Consider the following 17,268-nt stretch of genomic DNA (forward strand, 5'->3'; position numbering starts at 1 on the left):
TAGAAAATCTTAAAAGAATTTCTGACCGATCTATCCTACATGAGTTTTGGATAACCAAATAAATTGAAGTATTAAAATTTAATAGATGTCATCTTGAGGCATTTAATGTGTGGAGAAAATCCATGAATAGCTTATTCATTTACAATGCTGCACCAGTAAGAGATAATATAATCACATAGAAATTCAAACTTGAATTATTTAATATTTATAATTTCCATGGGAATAACAGAAAAATAGTTTTAATACTTTAAAAAGGAAATGGGGAAGTGATGATCCAAAGTTTGAGACAAGTTGCAGAGAAAAAAATGTTAGAGATGAGACAGAACATGATGTGTTTCTTGTCTGAATCAGACAATACTTGTCCATTTTCTAAGTCAAGAGTACATATATGGTAAACTCGTAAGTTACGTTCCAAATTCAAATTTGAACGAGTAAGTTAGAAGACGCAAACGAGTAAAATCTCGAATCTTAAACCGACATGTAGTTGATGACGAGTTGGATATTTGAAATTAGGGTTAAGAAGTTGATAACAAGGAAAACGAGGAACGAGAGGATTCCATTATTTAATTTCTTGGCTGATGATATATGTTTTTAGCTCGTTGATGTGATGGTCGAATTTGCCGAACTTTAGTAAAAAAGTAAGAATGTTTTTCTTAAGGAATCATGTTACAAGTTAAGTGTGTTCGTGCATTAGCTTGAATCGAGTTAAGTTGGGTTGGGTTGATTAATTTTTCTAGGTCATTGAATCTTTCAAACCCTTCAATCCCAAGAGCTAGATTTAACGCAACTAGATTAAAGAAATCGACCCTATATCTGATAAGCTCATAAACCGCTTACTCAAATTCAAACCTCGAGTAACTTAGAAAGAAGAAAACACAAACAGGAGTATAATTTTTTCCATGAACATCTATCTCACGAGTCAGATTTAGGGTAATCAAAAGCTCTTAAATAAAGAAAATGCAAATGCGTTACCAGTAAGTTCTTGAAATCAACCCTATTTCGACAAACTTGTAACTCACACGAACGACCTCAATTCAAACTTCTAAACTCAAAACAGATCGAGAATTGAATGAGATGAGTGATTGTGGGGGAGCATGTGGGTGGGTGCTCATAGCTCACAACTCAGCATCCATTTTGATTCTCTTTCACCTATTATGTAAGCAGCTATAAAACCAGGGAGATAAGATGAACAATGAACAATGAACAATTTTTAATATAAATAATAATTAACCAACTTGGGTCTCTTATCCTCTCCTTTCTGACTTTCTTCCCTTAATTTGTGAACAACAAACAACAACAACTCTCATGTTCTTGTTATTATTTCCTTCCAAATCTATTTAATTCTTCCCCCAACCTACCTCCCACCTCCATACCTTGTATCTACCCGACTTCGTTTCATTTTCCTCGTCGTTACATTCCAAATTTAGTCCTTTAATTTTTAAGTTTTTATCGAAAAAGATCTGACTTTTAGTTTTAGGATTCTCGTAGCAAAACAGTAATTAAATATGGTTCCCAACCCACCACAAATAGATATCGTCTCACGGTTTTAAAACATGTTTATTAGGAAGAGGTTTCAGAAATACTTCATTTTTTTCTCCAATCAATGTAGACTCTTACAATCCACCCTCTCTGTGCTCCAGCATCCTTGTTGGCACACCGCTCTGATATCATTAATAACATCTCAAGCCCACCGCTACACTTTAATCCATTACGTATCGTTGTCAGCCTCACGATTTTAGAACGCGCCTACTAGTTAGAAGTTTCCATACCTTATGATAGATGAATTAATTTTAAACCAAGCCTTCCATTATTGATAAAGCCATGGGCAAGGGCATTATGATGCTACTGACATTTCCAAAAGAAAAGGGAAATAAAATTAATATACTTACTTTTTTGGGTCAATTCTAGATTCATCTAATTTGTCTCTATTTAAGAGATAAACCAAATAATTATTTATTCAAGTTTTTTTTTTTTCTCTCAAAATTTAGAAATTTCTCAATAATTACTGAATCATTTGGCCTAAATTTTGCAAACGAGAAAAGGTCAAGCTATGATTAAAGCTATGATTAATACAAAAAAAAAAAAAAAAAAAATTATTATTATTATTATTATTATTTTGCAGAAAGATGCTTTTAGTCTGTCAAAATTACAACTTTACCCCAAATCAGGTTAAAATATTTATTTGAAATTTATTTTTTCATTTTTTTAAAATAAAATTTTGGAAATTTAAAAATAGAAAAACAAAAATATTATAATATTAAAAAGAAAATTCCATTTTCCAATATAGGTTAGAATAAAAAATGAATCACTGAAATCTCATTCTTCTCCCACCAAACTGACAAAATAATAATAATAATAAATAAATAAATAAAATAATTTTAAAAAAAGCTTATCTTTTTCAAAGGCATTATATTTCTGTCAACGGTTTATTTTAATTTTATTTCCCTTTTGCACATTTTTTGCATCTTCAAAGAACAATTACCAATATTTTCTTTGCATTTATACCCCTTCCCTTTCCACAATTTTCTTTTCACTCCCTTCTTTAAAAACCAAACCTTTCTTCTCCTATCCTAGGTACAACAATCTCGTGTTTTTCTATGTTCTTGTTCGTGTTTCTGGTCTTGTTCATGTTCATAATGTTTTGATTTTCGCTCGAATGTTTGGACGTTTTTGGAGTTTCTCTTTCCATTTCCAAACATTAGTTGCCAAGAAAATGACATAAGCAATAGCTGTGTTTTGATCCTCTTTGTCTCAGTTTCCTCACCATTTTCCAATTTAGGAAAGAGTTGGTCAAGAATGTACAAAAGGAGGAGGAGTTTGAATAGCTGAAGGAAAGAGCTCGAGCTCGAGCCCGAGCCCGACAGATCGGTCTTTTCGGTAAGTTTCGTGAATTCTTCATTAGAAACAAAGAAACAAGAAACGAGAAATGACTTGGTGTAATATGTTTCAGGAAGTTGAAGTAGTAGTAATGGATTATTCGAACCGGGATGGATACGGGTCGAGAGTTGCAACGACAAACATGACGTCGCCGGTGTCGTTTTGGAGCAATTACCAACAAGGAGTTGAAGAAAGGTTCATGATATCCAATTCAAATTCTCACTTCTTCAACTCAGTTCAAGATCTCCCAATCAGCCCTCCATTGACAAGCTTTGCAACATCCAAAGACATGGATGCTATTGCGCTCTATGGATTCGACGACGGTAAATCGACGTCGGTTACACCGTGCTCTCTCAAGTCATTGGACTGCTTGCTTTCAGCTACAAATAGCAACACAGACACATCAGTTGAAGACAATGATGGATCAGTGTCAATGATCTTAACAGATTACACAAATTTATGGAACTTTGGAAGCAATGCAGCAACTACAAAGAGAACCCATCAAGAATCTACAGAGTACTCTGTTTTTTCCAACACCATCAAGAATCTCTCTGATTCAACTTCAAACAGTGGAGGGTTTAGGATCATAACAGATCAAAATCAACCAAAATCAAAGAAACCCAGATCAGAAAAGCCACCAAGTTCATCAAACATCAACTTCCAGCAATCATGTTCATCAGGATCATCATGTATTGATCAAGAACCTGACCCAGAAGCCATAGCACAAATGAAGGAAATGATATACAGAGCAGCAGCTTTGAGGCCAGTGAATTTGGGGGTAGAAGGGATAGAAAAGCCCAAAAGGAAGAACGTGAGGATCTCAACAGACCCACAAACAGTAGCAGCAAGGCAAAGGAGAGAGAGAATCAGTGAAAGAATTAGGGTTTTGCAAAGGCTTGTTCCTGGTGGGAACAAGATGGATACTGCATCAATGCTTGATGAAGCTGCAAATTATCTCAAGTTCTTGAAGTCTCAGATCAAAGCTTTAGAGAATCTTGGGCAAAAGATTGAATCTTTGAACTGCCCTTCAACTAGCTTAGCCTTTTCTTTCAACCCATCTTTTCCCATACAATCATCTTCATCATTATCCCATAACCAATATCCCCAAAACTGAACTGATATTGTACCTTCACTTTGCTTCTTCATGTTTCAATCTTCAATATTAAACCAATAAATTCACATTAACTTAGATCATTATAATCCTTACTCCATTTGTTCATACGCTTTGTCGAATAATAAGCACGAGAGTTCGTAAAACTTCCCGAATCACCGACTAACGTCTTTTGTTATTGAACTTCAAAATTTGAAGAAGACCCAACAATAACACAAATTCAAATATAGACCTCTGACTCTAATCGCGAGATCCCACATCGATTGAAGAAGACAATATTTGCTAGCGATAGACTTGGACTGTTACACTAATATCATGTTACGACAAGCTCGATTATAACAACATTGTAACACATCAACTACGAACGAATTGGTTGTTTTAGAATGATGATGCTTTTTGTGAGTAGCAGAGGGGGAAAAAGGTTAGTAATAATAACAATATGATTAAGTTGAAAGTGAATGTTACTTTTGAAGCTTTGTGTTTGTAATTGAAAAAGAATCAAACTTTTTACTTTGTATTAAGAATTGTAATGTGTTTTGATTCAATTTTATAAGTGTTATTACCAATGCTTTTGAAACATTCTGTTTGGAAATGAGAGCCAAAGTCAGTGGTGTGGTCTCCTTGATTCAATCCAAAGCGTGCTCTTGGGAATCATCCCATATTTATTGCTATCCACATGCTTTCTGCTTCCTTTTGCCTTCCTATTAAATCATCTCTCTCTCTCTCTTGCCACAGTGGTTTCTCTTAACTTTAACATATCATATGATCACGATGGTTATACCACTCGGATTTCTTAGGATCTCGTTCGACGATCATGGAGATTTTCGATCTCTTGAGAAGTTTTGTTTCGACCTAACAAAATTTGGTAGGAGAGTACACGGGGTAGGTTGGGTTGGGGAAATCTTTTGGATCAACCATAAATTTCGACATGGTTACGTTGGTGATCCGAGTAACCCAAATAGAGTTCACAACCAAATTCAGGGCTGGATCGAAATCCTACTTATCTACAATATCTATTATATTAACAACTAAAATCTCATATAGCTTAAATATCAAACATTCACAACTCACAACTCATGATCAACCTCGGTTATAAATGAAAATATTCTTAATTTTCATAATAAGTAGGGTAGGTTTGGGTTGTAACCCTATTTTCGGAAACCCGATAAAAAGATGTCAAATCAGGAAAGAAAATCGAAAAAGATCTAACCCACCCCAATCTTCTTTATGGTTTGAGTAAGGTGGTTCAAGTAGGTCGGGTTCTAGAGTCATATGAACACCCCTGGAATTTGGCATGCCAATAAAGATATTGTATTTCTCTTATTTACTCAAGTTAGCTTTTCCTCGAATGATCATCTATCCATCAACTTGCAATAAGATCACACTTCATGTCGCAACCGTGATCATCCCTCCCACGAACCCGCTCTTTTGTTTATATTAGTCCAAGAACTTGCACCGTCCTTATTTCGTAATTTGTGCATCCAATTAATACTACCAAACAAACACGGAAGAAAAACACCCAGAAAAGGGAGATAGTTGGGAATTCAAGCATTGATTGGAAGGATGCAAATTGATATTGATGATGCGATCCTATGTTATAAAAATAATATAAAGTTTTGAATTTGCCAAATTTGGGCACTTTCAGTTGCAATGAAGGAGAGGGTGCCCTCAACTTGTGGGGTTGGGGCATTTAACCATTCATTGGTTTGGGTTGGTTTGTCATAAAGGATGTGGGTCCCATTCCAAAGTAACAAACTTTAGAGGAGGGCAAAGGAAAAGATATTGTTTTTTATTATTATTGTTTTGGGCCATTTAATTGGACTCTTATTTTGTAGCCTTTCCGACAGTTGACTTTGTCTAACCAATGGAGACATCACATAGGGTGTTGTTGAGGAAAAAAAGTCTTTAAAATGAATTGTCAAAGGACACGTGTTGATTTCTTATTGGTTTGTCTTGCGGTGGTTAACACCGGGTAGGTTGTTTTGTTCCCCCCGGAAAAGAAGATTTTGGAGGTCATTCTTTCTGGATGCATAGTCTCTGCCAAATTTAATTTTTCAAATGTAAGGTTTTGTAGCCAGACCTTCCGTTTACAAGACTCACGCTCTACCACTGAGTTATAAGGGCTTCTACAATGGTATCATATTATCCATTTTGAATATAAAAGTCTCATACCAACGAAGGAATATACGATTAACCACTTTATAAAATTAATCAGGATTGAACACTAAGGCCCTTCAGACTAACGCTTTACCACTGAGCTACAAGGGCTTCTAAAATGGTATCATATCCACTTTGAATATAAGGGCCTCGTACCAATGAAGTTGTGAAAAATGTTTTTGCCCCACGTAGGATTGAACTACAGACCTTCAATATTATAAGGGCTTCTACAATGAACATTCTCTAAATTAGCCAACGTGACTCTCCACCAACCATCTTCTGGGTCAGGAGAATATCATATTTCTGCGTTTCTATCAGATTTCCCCCAAAACAGGTTCCTTCCCTGATAAGCTATTATTTGACAAGTCTCTGAAAAAAATAACAAATAATGTAATTTGTTCAAGGACTCTAAGAAGGAGTCGAGCTTCGATTAAGGGGAGGGTGTTCGAGGGCTATTATAGAGAGTCTCCAAAGTGGACACAGTTATTTACATGTATTCTCCAAAGAAGAGTGGTTACTGTTCAAGTTGAAGGCAAAATTTATACATTTCAGGTTTCAACAGCCTAATGATCAAATCCAACAACTTTGATAAATTCCGGAAGGGGAAATCCAAGACCAAAGGAACAGGGAGGAGGAGGAGGAGGAGGAGGAAGACGACGTTCCAGCGAAATTCACCTCGCCACGGGACCCGGTCGAGGGGGCAACACCATAAAGATGGATGTCATTTCAATGGACTCAGTTGAATAAGGAGGGTGGCTATCCGGTGTTCGACTCATTTCTGCAGCCAAGCAACTTTTCAGTTCTTTCACCACTTGACTCATTGTTGGCCTTCTCCCGGCATTCACTGACACACAAGCCATTGCTACTTCCACTGCTTTCCGGACAGAGTTTATACTATACTCTCCTTTTAATCTTGGATCTACTATGTTCATGATATCACCTTGTGCAGCCATGGAACCAACCCATTTAACTATATGAACTGAATCCTGGCCTTGAGATTTTGATATCACTGGTTTGCTGCTCACCATCTCCAACAAAGTAAGGCCAAAGCTATACACATCACTTTTTGGACTTAGCCTGTTTGATGTTCTATACCTGAGAGTCAATTCATGAAGTTTGTTCAAATTTATCTCTATAGATTTTTCTTTTAAGAGAAAAATAAATGACACCATTGAGAAATGTTTGAAGTTAGGACTTACTCCGGGTCGAGATAACCGGTCTTATCATCGGTTGGGTAGCTCTTAGAGATACCGAAGTCGGAAAGCTTAGCTCGAAAATTTTCGGTTAACAAGATGTTTGTTGGTTTCATATTTCCATGGACTAATGGAGGCTTACAACCATAGTGTAGATACTCAAGCCCTGCCGGTTTTTCATTTTTTAGATGACAGAAACAAACAAATGGTTAGTAGACCATGTGTAACCATCCAAGCCCAAGTTCACCACTAGCTGATATTGTCTTTTTTACGTGGGATCTCACAATCTACCCCCCTTGAGGACCCAACGGAAGTAATGCTCGGTGTCTAGCTCTGATACCATTTGTAACAATCCAAGCCCACCGCTAGCAAATATTGTCCTCTTTAGGCTCTTCCTTCTGAGCTTCCCCTCAAGGTTTTTAAAATATGTCTAAAAACCGTGAGGCTTACGACTATACGTAACGAGCCAAACGGACAATATCTATGAGCTGTGAGCTTGAGGTATTACAAATGGTATCAGAGCCAGACACTGAATGGTGTGCCAGCGAGGACGCTAGGCTCCCAAGGAGAATGGATTGTGAGATCCCACATTGGTTGGAGGAGGGAATAAAACATTTCTTATAAAGGTGTGGAAACTTCTTCCTAGCAGATGCGTTTTAAAATCGTGAGGCTTATAGCAATACATAACGAGCCAAAGCGGACAATATCTGCTAGCGGTGAGCTTGATCTGTTACGATGTTTGAATGAAAACTGATCACACCTTCAGCTGCATCCATAGCTATTCGTAGTCTATCTTCCCAACTTATGACTCCTGAACCCATCTCTGCATATTCAATGAAAAGCAAGTAGAAAACCTCAAACTTCCATTTTTTTTAACTGAAATGCTTGTTTCAAATCTTTGCTAAATGCAGGAAGCTTACCAGAAAGGCGCTGTGCTAAGCTTCCGTTGTCCATATACTCATAAACGAGGCCAAGGTGAGTTCCTTCGTTCAAGTACCCTACAAGGCTTGTCAAGTTCCTGTGGTGAACACTAAGAAGTGTGGTAACCTGCATGAAAAAGTAGCATCTTTTTAGTCTTACAAACAACTGTGAGCTAACTTTTTTATGAGAATATCCAAATAATACACTCCTCTGCTTTAAATTGATCGTTGCCTTGTATTGCTGATGGAGCTACCATCTTCACAGCCACTTGAATATCATCAACCAACCCATGGTAAACCGCTCCAAAGCTACCTCTACCAAGAATCTTCTCAAAATTGTTGGTCATTTTCACAACTTCAGAATAAGTAAACTGCTGCCTTCTAGTTTCCAATGAACTGCTACCAACCTCCAAGACCTGTTTATCTTCTTCTTTCCTTTTTGTTCTAGCTATACAAAAGACAGCCCCTGCAATGGTGGCAATGGCAAGCACGCCTCCGACCGATGCTACTAATGGAATGATGAACTTGTTCTTCTCCTTATGTTTCTCCTCTTCCTGCTTTCCAGTGCATTGAACTAAAGAATTTGCTTCTAGATTTGGATTACCTTTCATGCTGTCATCATTAGATTTTCATAAGCTGACATGTTAGAATTACAGCTTTGAATTGAAAATTATTTATATGTTATGATGTTCCAAGAAAGAGACCGTAATGATAGTAAGCTATCATTGAATCTTCTTATGAGTTCAGGTGGAAGTGGACATGAGAGATTGTTGTTCTCCAAGTTTCTGGGAATAGACAAAAGAAATTCAATCATCCGGCAAACTGCTTGGTTCTTTGACTTTTTTTCAGCTGAAGTAACTTACAGAACTTTGAGGTTTGACAGTTTTGATAGAGCATCTGGCAGTTCTCCTGTTAAGCTGTTGTTTGACAAGTCCCTGAGATTCAAACTCAATTTGTTGTAATTGGTTTTAAGATTGTAACGGCCGAAACCTATTGCAAGTAGATATTGTCCTTTTTGAGTTTTTCATCTCGATCTTCCCCTTTAAGGTTTTTAAAAAGCGTCTGCTAGGGATAGGTCTCCTCATGCTTATATAAAGAATGCTTTGTTCTCCTCCCCAACCGATGTGGGATCTCACAATCCACCCCCCTTTAGGGCTCAACGTCCTCGCTGTTACACTGCCTCATGTCTATCCCCCTTCGGAGCTCAGCCTCCTCGCTACCACATCGCTTGGTGTCTGGCTCTGATATTATTTGTAACATCCCAAGCCTACTGCTAGTAGATATTGTTCTCTTTGGGCTTCCCCGTAAGGATTTTAAAATGCCTCTGCTAGGGAGAGATTTCCACACCCTTATAAAAAATGCTTCGTTCTCCTCTCCAACTGATGTGGGATCTCACAATCCACCCCCTAGTGTCCTCACTGTCACAAGACTGTCCACCCCCTTTGGGGCTCAGCCTCCTCATTGCTACATCGCTTGGTGTCTGGTTCTTATATCATTTGTAATGTCTGAAGCCCACTGCTAGCATATATTTTTCTCTTTTGGCTTCCCCTGAAGGTTTTTAAAACGCATTTGCTAGGGAGAGGTTTCCACACCCTTATAAAGAATGCTTCGTTCTCCTCCCAACCGTCGTAGGATCTCATAAACAAGGAAGATACCAGTTTAGTTATCATTTAAACGAGAGATACTTACAGAGTTTCTAAGGCTGTTAGATCAGAGATATCAGGAGATATATCACCTGTCAAACCACTTGATGACAAGTTCCTGCAAGATTGATATCAGTTCCTTCATCTCAACATGTTCTGTTGGATAGCAAACTTAAACGATAAGGTAACTTTCTAAACAAAGCGTGCTACTCACAGTGATGTGATTCTTGGGATTGACTCATTGGTACAACCTACACCACTCCAAGGATATGCTCTGGGGATACATGGATCTCCTTCCCAATCTTTCATCACTCCATAAATTGACTTTATTTTCCTCATTGCATCCACTATATTCAGTACAACCCATTCATGAAATCATCAAACAAGTTCAAATTTCAGTACCCCAGAAAGTTAAATCAACGTACCATCTCCTTGATCTGATTCTAATTCCGAGACTTGAATTTGGTAATAAACTTCTAATCCGTTGATGATTGGAGGAAGTGTTGAATTCTCAGTTCGAAAGAATGAAAATTTGTGTTGCTTTTGAGGGAATCCCAATGGTTTAGTGCTATAAATGCTGCTTGTATACAAGTAATCAGGAACAATAGGTCCACCCCAATATTCCCCATTATGACTGATGTTGAAGCCTCTGAATTGTTTAGGTTGAAGCTCTACTAACTCAGCAAAGTGAAGATATATATAATACTGAGTATTTTCATCATCTGATTCCCACCAAAGTTCAATAGATTGAGTTGCATTCTTTGGGGTTATGGCAGTTCCCATGACAATGGCTGCTGGATGATGCAGGGTGTGGTCCTTGGCATCTATAGTAAGAGAGGTATTTAATTGTCTGAAGTTCTGGCCATTGAAAGGACTCCAAATTCGATCGAAAACATCGTAAGGGTACCTGAAACGATGGCACAGACTCAAAAAGTTGTTTTCTTTGGGCTTTTACTTTTGGGCTTCCTCTCAAAGTTTATAAAACGCGTTTATTAGGGAGAGGTTTCCATATACTTATTAGTAATGTTTCGTTTTCCTCCCCAACAGATGTGAGATCTCACAATCCACCTCCCTTCGAGGCTCAGCTTTCTCTCTAGCACATCACATGGAACCTGATTCTGATACCATTTATAACAGCCCAAACCCACCCCTCTCAGATATTGTCCTCTTTGAGCTTTCTCTTTCAGGCTTCTCCTCAAGGTTTTTAAAATGCGTCTGCTAGGGAGAGGTTTCCACACCCTTATAACGAATGTTTCGTTCCTCTCTCCAACCGGTGTGGGATCTCACAATCCACCCCCTTCGAGACTCAGCCTCTTCGCTGACACATCGTTCGGAACTTGAGTCTAATACCATTTGTAACCGTCCAAGCCCACCATTAGCAGATATTGTCCTCTTTGAGATTTCTGTTGAAGGGAGAGTTTTTAAAACGCATGTTAGAGAGAGGTTGCCCAAGCCCATCGCTAGTAGATATTGTCTTCTTTAAGCTTTTCGGAGAGTTTTTAAAACGCATGTTAGAGAGAGGTTGCCCAAGCCCATCGCTAGTAGATATTGTCTTCTTTAAGCTTTTCCTTGAGGGGAGGGTTTTTAAAACGCATCTGCTAGGGAGAAGTTGCCAAAGCCCACCACTATTAGATATTATCCTATTTGGACTTTCTTTTTCGGACTTCCCCTCAAGGTTTTTAAAATGCTTCTGTTAGAGAGAGGTTTCCACACTCTTATAAAGAATGTTTCGTTCCCCTCTCAAATCGATGTGGGATCTCACAATCCACCCCCCTTCAGAGCCCAACGTCCTTGTTGACACTCATTCATCTCTCCAATCAATATCGGATCTCACAATCCACCCCTTTCAGAGCCCCCTTTCAGAGCCCAGTATCCTCGCTAGCACTCATTCCTCTCTTAATCGACGTGGAATCCAAAGTAATTCCTATCAAATTTGATGAATCAATAAGAACTCACCTGTACGATACATTCGTTGCTGACCCCATATCCAATCGAACAAAATTCAAGAAGGATCCAAACTGAATTGGGTAAGATTGATGAGGTAAAGGTCTAAACTCCAAAGCAGAGATGAAAGGTGTTCCATTTCCTGTATTAATCAAACAGATTTGCACTCTATTTGCTGATGGAATATGTATAATTTCTTTGTAGGTCTCAACATATTCAAACAAATTCTCCACTTTAACCCACAAGCTATCTCCAAAGTAGAGTTCAAAGATTGGTAAGCTACTCAACCCATCATAATTTCCATACAAGAAGCTTGCTCGAATCAAGTATTTCCTTTCACTCATAATATTGCTTATATTGTAGCAGTTCCTGATGCCTTGAGGAAAGCTTCTAAGGGACTGTAGTTGTCTATCAAATAAGCTTTTGAACGTTGAGTTTATGCTCTGGCTTTCACCACTGTTTATGTAAGCTGCATCTGACATGTAGTTTATGTTTGTCTTTGATTCTTTGTATCTTGAGTTTGCTGGTAATCCACAATCCAAGCTTATAAAACCTGAGAGATTATATGAGCCAAAGAGAGTTTAAAGAATGTTTGTACAGATTTTGTAGTGATATGAAGAACAGAATTTACCTGATTGATCTTGAGCTTGAACAGCTAGTACAAGAGCTAGAGAAGCCAGTAAACATGTTGTTCTTGTTTTCATCATCTGCCTTTGGAATTTCTCTCAGATTTGGTGCAGATATGAACTTAGATTGGTTGTCAGCATAAACTGAAGGTATATTGTTGCAAATAAATCTAAATGTTTTGCTTATGTTTTAGCAGTTGACTTGGACTTGGCCATCCATTTGAATTTAAACAGTGGACAGAGAATATCTACCCAAACATCTGCATCATTATGTTTTGTCAGTTGACTTGGACTTGGCCTGGTTTTCTATTGAATAAGAATAAATGTTTAAAGGTCAACTGTGTTGGTTTATAAGTTCGGTTTTGTCTTGGTCCACCGCTAGTGGATATTGTCTTTTTTGGGTTTTTTCTTCTAGGCTTCCTTGAAAGTTTTAAAATGTGTTTAAGAGGCTTCCACACCCTTGTAAGGTGTACTTCATTCCCTTCTCCAAAGGATGTGGGATCTCGGAATCCACTCCTTGGGGTCCAACGTCCTCACTGGCACACTGCCCGGTGTTTGGCTTTGATGCCATTTGTAACAGACCAAGCCCACCGCTAGTAAATATTGTTCTCCTTAGACTTTCTCTTCTAGACTTCTCAAAATTTTAAAACATCTCTACTAGGGAGTTTCTACACCCTTATAAGGAGGGCTTCGTTCCCTCTCCAACCAATGTGGGATCTCATAGTTTTCGATTACGTAGATGAACTCATACTTAACAAAATTTGAATTCTCCACCGAAGGGCTAACCAATTATTATTAGCGATTTCGACTCCATGCAGGTGAGATGCAGTCTACAATTCGAATGGAAGACAATTGCTCCTTACCCTTGAATGATAGAACTATTGAGATTCTCATAGATAGCATGATCATGTCATTAGGGGTACAAGAGAATGTTGGAGCCATCAGGTGTCAAATCCAAATTTCAAATTCGAGACATAGATCATAACAACTTTTTTTCTTAATTATTTTCCTGTTTAAAAAATACACTTAAAAACTTTCAAAAGTTTCATTAATACTCTTTAATTCCTTTTTAAAAAACTTCAAAAAGACCTTAAATTTTATGTAAAAGTTAAAAAACACCATTTTCGTTGGTATCACATTTCACCAATGATAAAGGTGTATGGTTCAACTTTGAATCCAGCGACTTGGGTTTGACTCTTAGAAGGACTTTCACCTTTAGACTTTGAATGGTTTGAATCTTCTTAAATATACAATTTTTTTTAATAGTTTTCTAAAAAAATTAGAGATGATATAATCTCATTTTGTTATTTTTTTCTTTTATTATTATGTTAAAATAAACTTTTTATTTTATTATTATTATTATTATTTTTTATCTAGTTTTTTATTTGATCAACCCAAATTTATAAATCTAATAAAAATTGAAAGGGTGAATATTGCCTTAGGACATAGACTTTGAATCCAGCGACCTGGGTTCAAATTCGGTTGGACTATCACCTTTTGGTTAGTACTCCAGACTTTAAATCCAGTTAGACTTTGGTTCGACTCTAGGACTTTCACCTTTTAGAGTTACTCAATGATAAAGGTGTGTGGTTCTATGGTATAGTTGTTAGCACTCTGGACTTTGAATCACTCTCGGTAGGACCTTCACCTTTCAGAGTTACTCAATGAAAAATGTGTGTGGTTCTATGGTGTAGTGGTTAGCACTTGGATTTTATTCTTGGTAGGACCTTTACCTTTTCTAGAGTAACTCAATGACAAATGTGTGTGGTTCTATGGTGTAGTGGTTAACACTTTGGATTTTGTATAGAGTGACATGGGTTCGAGTCCCTCGGACTTAGTATTAACTCCCGATAGGACCATTCACCTTTTAGAGTTACTAAATGATAAATATTTGTGGTTCTATATGGTGTAGTCGTTAGTCAGGGTTGGACTCCTAATAAGACTTCTATTGTGTAGTGGTTGGAAGCATGACTTGGGTTTATAAAGTTACTCAATGATAATTGTGGTTCGAGTCCCCTAGTGATTAGCACTTTGGACTTAGTTCGGGGACTAGTGCTTTGGACTTAGTTCAACTCCTGATAGGACCCTTCACCTTTTAAAGTTACTCAATAATAAATATTTGTAGTTCTACAGTGTAGTGGTTAGCACTCTTGACTTTGAATCAAGTGACTTGGGTTTAACTCCCAATAGGACCTCTAAGGTATATTTGTTAGTATATTGCCCCCAATGATAAATGTGTGTGGTTCTATAGTGTAGTGTCAAAATTGGGTTCTAATGTCTCTCTTTTATTTTCCGGTTGCTTTTTCCTTCTTAACAATTTCCTCACATTTGCTCAGTCAAAGCCAACAGCCCCTATGAGGTCTCTGCCATAGAGTGCTAACTCTCTATCGGAAGGATTTGTATTCCTCCTCCCTGTGTTCGGATCTATCACTTCCCCCACCTTTGGGGAGTTTGGTCGGTAACTATCATTTTCACCACTTGTTGACACTCTATTCTGCCCCATCTCTTGGGGTTCATCGCTATCAAGATCAAACAATCATTTGACAATAGCATAGGCTGTCAGAAGGGTTTGATCTCTTTGTTCGTTGAGCTTGTTTTTCACCTACGACTTCAGCCCCTTGATAAAGTTGAAGATCTTGCCTATCTCGGACATATCACAAATATCTAACATAAGCCTCAAATACTGTCAAACAGAATCTCGGATACTGCCCATATGACTCAACTCTCTTAATTTCCTTCAGGCGATTATCTCGACATTCCCTGGGAAGAATTGAGAGCGGAGCTCTTGTTTCAAGCTATCCCATGTGTCCAGAGTACATCGACCATCTTGAATTTCCATGTACTTGGACCTCCACCATAACTTTGCATCGTCGGCTAGATGCATTGTTGCCAACGTGACATTCGCTTCCTCTGCCACAGTATTTGTGACTCGAAAGTATTGTTTGAGGTCGAAGCTAAAGCTCTCTGGAGCCTTGGCATCACAAACCCCACAGAAGGGTTTGGGCTCAAAGACCTTTATCTTGTTAAACCGTGCTACACCTCTAGTTGGGGTTTGGTCCCCCACCGCTCTTGTGGTGATGTTTAATCTGGCGCTCAGATCCGCTACTTTAGCCCTGACCACTCCAAGAGCTTATCTAAAGTCATAAAAAAAATATGAGACCATTTGGACGATCGCCAGTTGAGCATTGTCTAAGCCCTCTGTGCACATCTCCATTCTGGCAATAGAGCCCGTCGAGCAATCCCCACAACTGAAGCCATCTCATTAATTCATGGACGAGCATTGCTTCAAGGCGACCTGCCATCTCATTGAACATGTTGGCTTTTGCGGCAATCTCATTCATGCGAGATTCCAAAAGCCTCATTCCATCAGGAACTTCATTCATGCAGAGTAATTGTTCTTCGATTTTAGCTAATTGATCAGCTTGACACTTGTCCAGTTGTTTTGCAGCGGACATGTTTGTGTAATAGTTTCCAAAGAGTCGACTTAGCTTTGATATCACTTGTCACAATCGTACTCTTGCAATAGCTGGATAGCGATTGTGCGACACTTGTTCTAACTAAGTGAACAAGTTCAGCCGTGAGAAATTTGGACGTCTAGACAACGTCGGCGTGTGTTTGGGCCTCGAGTCACGTTGGGAGAAAAGGTTTAGAAAACGTGCGTAAGGAAATACATTTGAAAGAGTTGAAGAAAACATCATTATATGACTATAAGCAATTAAGAAATACTACGACTTAAATAAACTTAGGGTAGGAAGAAGTGACAACTAGTCATATCCTCCAATAGTACATTTTGGGGCATTTTAGCCCTTGCGGATGTAGACATGGTTTTAGTGAACGGTCATACACCACCGTATTGACCTAACGTGAAATGACCAAGGCACATATCTAGGATGAAAACATGTAAAAGTTGTTTGGTACGGGCATGCGAGCATGAACAACATGTCTTGGACAAGTAACACCAGGAAATCTGCCATGCGGCCATAGGCAACAGGCCTTGGATAAACATAACCGCGACACTTATAGTACCTCTAGACTTTGAATCTAGCGATTGACCTCTACCTTTTAAAGTTACTCGATGATAAAGTACTTTGAGTCTAGGACTTAAATTTGACTCACTAGGGTCTTTGATGTGAGACATACACTAGGATTGGACCGTTAATTTTTTAGGGTTGGCACCACATTGGATGATAAAGGTGGATAAGGTTGGGTTGAATTTCAATAAATTTGTTTTTGAATGTTAAAAAGTCATTAAGATGATTTCATTATAAAGTTGCTATAAAACGTCATGTTTTATAGTGTTGTAGTGAGCACTTTCGACTTCGACCTAGGTTCAACTTCACTCAACCCTACGCTTGACTTTAATGCACATCCTTCTTCATGTATTGGATGATGCCCCATCTTTCTCGATCCATCATGGCATTTGTCTATCTCAGCTCTCACATGGCTTGACGGAAATCACTCATATCTCATCTTCTATTGTGTCCGCACATGGTGATCACAACCTACATTTTTTTTAGTATGGTTCTGACATTCTCTCCCTCTTAAATTAGACGTCGTCTTCAATGACTTTCTTTGAGACACGATCACATTGCTCTCACCAATTGGTGGCCTAGGTTCAAACTTGTGATAACACCTTTTGTGGGAGACAAACTAAGCTTCGACTCTCACTTTTTATGGTCAACCAAACTCAATGATAAGGGCGAGTTCTAGAGTTGTGTTTAATTCATAATATTTTTTTTAACTTAAAAAACATTAATATGATTACATTTTAAGATTATAATCAAGCATTTAGTTCTA

General features: G+C 38.1%; 2 protein-coding genes and 1 long non-coding RNA gene across 4 annotated transcripts; 2 read left to right on the plus strand and 1 right to left on the minus strand.

Annotated features, from left to right (window-relative positions):
* The first annotated feature begins 2,506 nt into the window (after positions 1–2,506).
* LOC111464425 (transcription factor bHLH87-like) lies at positions 2,507–4,066 on the plus strand. 2 transcript variants are annotated; one of them, XM_023108627.1, is made up of 2 exons: positions 2,507–2,877; positions 2,951–4,066. In XM_023108627.1, exon 2 carries the CDS (start codon positions 2,969–2,971, stop codon positions 3,989–3,991), a length of 1,023 nt encoding a protein of 340 aa, XP_022964395.1. In that variant the 5' UTR covers positions 2,507–2,877; positions 2,951–2,968; the 3' UTR covers positions 3,992–4,066. The 2 variants fall into 2 exon arrangements, with proteins under 2 accessions (XP_022964395.1, XP_022964394.1); XM_023108626.1 differs by having other exon boundaries at positions 2,508–2,926; positions 2,962–4,066.
* A 2,512-nt stretch (positions 4,067–6,578) lies between these two features.
* Positions 6,579–12,610, minus strand: LOC111464423 (putative leucine-rich repeat receptor-like protein kinase At2g19210). The gene is made up of 12 exons (XM_023108623.1): positions 12,477–12,610; positions 11,858–12,398; positions 10,327–10,808; positions 10,116–10,248; positions 9,948–10,019; positions 9,122–9,193; positions 8,963–9,043; positions 8,468–8,870; positions 8,259–8,385; positions 8,099–8,161; positions 7,345–7,504; positions 6,579–7,240 (listed from the first exon to the last, which is right to left on the minus strand). The coding sequence occupies exons 1-12, from the start codon at positions 12,550–12,552 to the stop codon at positions 6,817–6,819; spliced, it is 2,634 nt and encodes an 877-aa protein (XP_022964391.1). The 5' UTR covers positions 12,553–12,610; the 3' UTR covers positions 6,579–6,816.
* Positions 7,099–12,740, plus strand: LOC111464426. The gene is made up of 3 exons (XR_002714034.1): positions 7,099–7,183; positions 8,250–8,313; positions 12,669–12,740. It is a non-coding gene; the product is annotated as an uncharacterized LOC111464426 (long non-coding RNA).
* Positions 12,741–17,268: the final 4,528 nt, after the last annotated feature.

This window comes from Cucurbita moschata, unplaced genomic scaffold, assembly GCF_002738365.1.
Source record: "Cucurbita moschata cultivar Rifu unplaced genomic scaffold, Cmos_1.0 Cmo_Scf00030, whole genome shotgun sequence".
NCBI classification, from domain to species: domain Eukaryota; kingdom Viridiplantae; phylum Streptophyta; class Magnoliopsida; order Cucurbitales; family Cucurbitaceae; genus Cucurbita; species Cucurbita moschata.